The 4,348-nt window shown below is 38.7% G+C and overlaps 1 protein-coding gene across 1 annotated transcript; it reads right to left on the reverse strand.

Annotated features, from left to right (window-relative positions):
- Positions 1–1,900: 1,900 nt before the first annotated feature.
- LOC137659877 (uncharacterized) lies at positions 1,901–2,723 on the reverse strand. The gene is made up of 2 exons (XM_068394656.1): positions 2,169–2,723; positions 1,901–1,921 (listed from the first exon to the last, which is right to left on the reverse strand). Exons 1-2 carry the CDS (start codon positions 2,721–2,723, stop codon positions 1,901–1,903), a joined length of 576 nt encoding a protein of 191 aa, XP_068250757.1.
- Between the last annotated feature and the right edge of the window lie 1,625 nt (positions 2,724–4,348).

Raw genomic sequence — 4,348 nt, forward strand, 5'->3', positions numbered from 1 at the left:
CACGAAACTCAGATAGATCCTTCCTGAATGACTTTATTTCTAAGACTAACTTATAATGATATACAGTTTAAAAGAAGACAAGATAGTTAACAGGGTAGTTATGCTTAATGAGTAGTAAGTATCTGTAAACACAAATATAACCTCTGGTAATATATAGTTATAAACATAAATACCTAACACCTTTTCCCTCGCGGGGAAAAGAATGATAGATTAAAGCAAATAAAAGGATAAAGCAATCTATAATTAAATGGTGGCTTAGCTTTGAATAAATAATAAAAAAACATACATAATACTATTAATCATTTTACATTCTAAAATAGTCAGGTGGTCTACTTTGTCTGGTAGACCTTCGAAGTTTTGGTGATTTAGATATCGATTTATCAGGTGAGTCATCAGAAGTTTTACCATTTTCATTTCCTGATATTCTTTCTGCAGCTGCCGCCTCCTTTTCTTCTACAATTGGGATTTCATTCTTCTCTGCACCTGCAACTGCATTGCCTAACTCTTCACGAGTATTTATGAACTCTTTTGGTAATGGCGGGTTTGGATAGCTGACCAACTGTGAAAAATCACGTGCTAAAAGTTCATTTTTGTTATCTTGAGAATCATTGGAGATCAGTCTCATTTGATCAATATACCTCTTCCATATTAAGTTACCGTCCACTTGTACATTGTAATTGCATGGACCAAATTTAAGGACCACAACTCCTCGAGTTCATATGCCCTTCTTGGTATTTTGACGATAATCCCGAACCAGTACCACGTCCCCTATATCGAGTTCCCTCATTGGTTTCTCGTTCTCTGAGGCTTTTCTTTCAATTCGCTGAGATGCATCTGGGTGTAGTAAATCGAGGCGAGTGTGTAACTGCCGACCCATGAGCTCTGCAGGCGTGCGCTTTGTTGTACAGTGAGGTGTAGTTCGGTAAGTCAGTAGAAATTGACATAACTAGGTATTTAAAAATGTATTACACGATTGCAATGTTCTCATCGCCCTTTTCTTTACTTGTTTGAATGTTCTTACTGTATTTTTGGCTTGCCCATTACTGCTTGGGTGATAAGCGGGTATTAGTATATGCTTTACACCATTTTGGGTCATGAACTCTTTAAATTCCTCAGCCACAAACTGTCTTCCATTATAGGACACGAGCTCTACACAAACCCCATGCTGAGCAAATACCCGCCGCATGATCTCATTAGTATTCATAGTTGTAACTGATTTTATTGGGTGTACTTCTGGCCATTTTGAATATGCGTCAATCATAATGAGGTACATTTGTCCCAGGAATGGTCCTGCGAATTCAACATGTACTCTTTTCCATGGACCAGAAGGCCATTTCCACAGATTACCCTCAGCACGAGTCGGCATTGGCTGTGTAGCCTGACAAGCAGAGCACCCTTGCGCAGTGTTTTCAATATCTTGATCGATATTCGGCCACCACACATACAAGCGAGCTAAACCTTTCATCCTAACAATCCCCGGATGACCACCATGTAGCTCTTCTAAGATTTGAATCCTATATCTCGATGGTATTACCACCCTGGCACCCCATAGAAGACATCCCTCTTCAATTGAAAACTCACGCTGACGGCCATGGAAGGGTTTCAGTTCCTGTGCTATGTTCTCAGAGTCTGGCCATCCATTTTTTGTATAATATAAAGCTTTAGCCAGTACAGCATCATGCAAAGTTTCCCTTGCAACAGATTTTGTAGTTACAGGAAGAGAATTCACCTGGTACCTGTTAAATGTAGTTGCATCTAGTGTCCAGTTTACAAGCTTATCCAATGCATCGGAGTCACAATCTGGTAAAGGCAACCGTGAGAGTGCATCAGCATTTCCATTGTCACTTGAACGACGTAATTCAATGTCATAATCATAAGCTGACAAAAGTTTTTCCACCATTCAGTCGCTGGTATAGTTCATCTGGATTTGGCATTGAATGTTCAGGGTTTTTCACATAACGATTTATCGTGACCTTCAAGTCACCATAGATCCTAATAGAACCATTGTCTTTTGAAACTGGCACTATCAGTGCCGCCCACTCACTATAGTCAACTTTCTCAATAATTCCTTCCAATTCTAGTCTTCTAAGTTCTGCATTCACAGCATCCCTGATTGCATAAGGAACTGTCCTTGTTTTATAAAAGATTTGTTTTGCATCCTTTCTCACATGAATATGAGCCTTTATATTCTTGGCTGTACCCAGTTCACCATCAAAGACATCACCATATTTCCTTAACAGTTCTTCTAACTTTGAGGTTTTCAGAATACCCGAATGCAGATGATTTACAGCTAACTTTTTCCAGTCAAATTTTGCAAAATGCAGCCAGTCCCTACCGAATAAGGCAGTTCCATTCCCCTGCACCACATACAATGGCACTTCCTCCATTCTGTGTCCATGGACTTCCATAGTTATGTAGCATATCCCGACGACTTCTATTTTTTCTCCCGTCATGGTTTTCAGCACAATATCGCTAGATTGAAGTACTGTATTTTTCAGATGTTTAGCGTAGAACTCTTCACTTATCAGTGACACAGAAGCTCCCGTGTTCAATTCCATATCAATTGGTATCCCATTTAATTTAACTTTCACTATTATCTCTGGAACCTTATTGTGTCTTGCTTTCATTTTCTTAACACAGTATTTCAATGAATGCACCAATTCATCCTGTAGTTTGCACTCTGTAGTTTCTTCTTCCGAGCCACTGGTCTCCTCCTCTGCCATGTTGACCGTTGATCGTTCCCTTCCTTATCAGCCTTATGGTTTGTCTTCCCACAACGGTAACACTCAAGGAGAGAAGCTTTCGGCCCAAACAACTTTTTTTACCTCCTGAGTTTGACCCTGAATCTTCGTGATATTTTCATCAGCCATTTCCTGACTTAGCGCAATCGAAAATGCTTTCTTTAAGTCAAGCTCCTGTTCACTTAATAGTTTCCTCAGTGCCGAGCGGTTGGCCAATCCAATAACAAACAAGTCTCTTAAAACTTCCTCTTGAAAAGCACCAAACTGACATGTTTCCGCCAATTTCCGTTGCTCCGTTGCATAATCAGTGATGGATTCTCCTGGACGTTGTTTCCTATTGTAAAACTTGAAATGTTCAGCTATCAGGATGGGTTTTGGGTGGAGGTGATTTTTCAAAAGCTCATTAATTTCTCGATAAGGGGCAAGCAATGTTTTCAGAAGTCCATATGTAGGAGCGCCGATGGCGCTCAAGAAAACTGTCCATTTCTTATCTTCCAATGTTATGTCATTTGCTAAGCAGAACTGATCAAACCTTTCGACATAATCTTCAAAGTCCTCGGATTTGTCTTATTCTGCTATATTAACCAAATGCGCCATCCTTAATTTTCCCTTTTGTGAGTCAGTTCCTCGTCGCCATTGAAGTATATTTGGATGGACATGAAACTCAGATAGATCCTTCCTGAATGACTTTATTTTTAAGACGAACTTATAATGACATACAGTTTAAAAGAAGACAAGATAGTTAACAGGGTAGTTATGCTTAATGAGTAGTAAGTATCTGTAAACACAAATATAACTCTGGTAATAGGTAGTTATAAACATAAATACCTAACAGTGCAAATTATAGGCCATCAAGTAGTATCCTAACAACACTCAAAGTATTATTGTGGGTAGATTAAGGACAGTGGCTCCTCAACATCCAGATCTCAGCATTGATAACGTTTCTTTAACACTGTATGATTTAAAATTCTGGGTGTGATTCTCAACAGTAAATTCATTTTTGAGAAACACAATAGGTCAGAACAGTCTTCTTCAATTGCACAAAAAAATTGGCTTATTGAGAAAGTATTTTAAGATTTTTGGTGATCAATCTATTCCTAAGAAGTGTTTTAATTCTTTCATTCTATCCTTTTTCAAGTATTTTTCTCCTGTGTGGATTTTAATTTGTTAGACAGGAATTTGCGGTCTATTAAATTTTTTATTCCTGATCTAAATATCAATCTCTGGCACCATTGTTCAATTAGTTCGTTACTCATAGGTTTGGCTACTGCTTAGACATAGTATATACAGTATACCGACTCCCCTGGTATTATAACAAGTAATGCTGGTTCTCCAGTTGGGACATCTGATCATCCCTTGATTTCATTAGTAATGAAAACTGAGCAGCCTGCTTCTGGTGTAGCATACTCATGCAAGATTTAAATGAAATCTCAAGCAGACTGGAATGAGATTTTGAGGGATCTTCAGGGCATGAATTGGTCACAATAGTATAGTAGTGCTGATCCTGTTGTCCCTTTGAATGAGAATCTAGTCAACTTAATTGAAGGGTGTATACCTTCATGTGTGCTAAGGTAACGAGTTAAGGACAAACCATGGTTCAATGATGC

Source organism: Palaemon carinicauda, chromosome 20 (genome assembly GCF_036898095.1).
Source record: "Palaemon carinicauda isolate YSFRI2023 chromosome 20, ASM3689809v2, whole genome shotgun sequence".
Lineage (NCBI taxonomy): Eukaryota > Metazoa > Arthropoda > Malacostraca > Decapoda > Palaemonidae > Palaemon > Palaemon carinicauda.

What these genes read in the sequence shown, in the direction of transcription:
- LOC137659877 (XM_068394656.1), bottom strand. Translation starts at nt 2,723, where the DNA reads ATGGCAGAGGAGGAGACCAGTGGCTCGGAAGAAGAAACTACAGAGTGC. An exon ending in ATATAAAGGCTCATATTCAT is followed by an intron (nt 1,922 to 2,168) that starts GTGAGAAAGGAT and finishes TGCCAAATCCAG; the next exon opens with ATGAACTATACCAGCGACTG.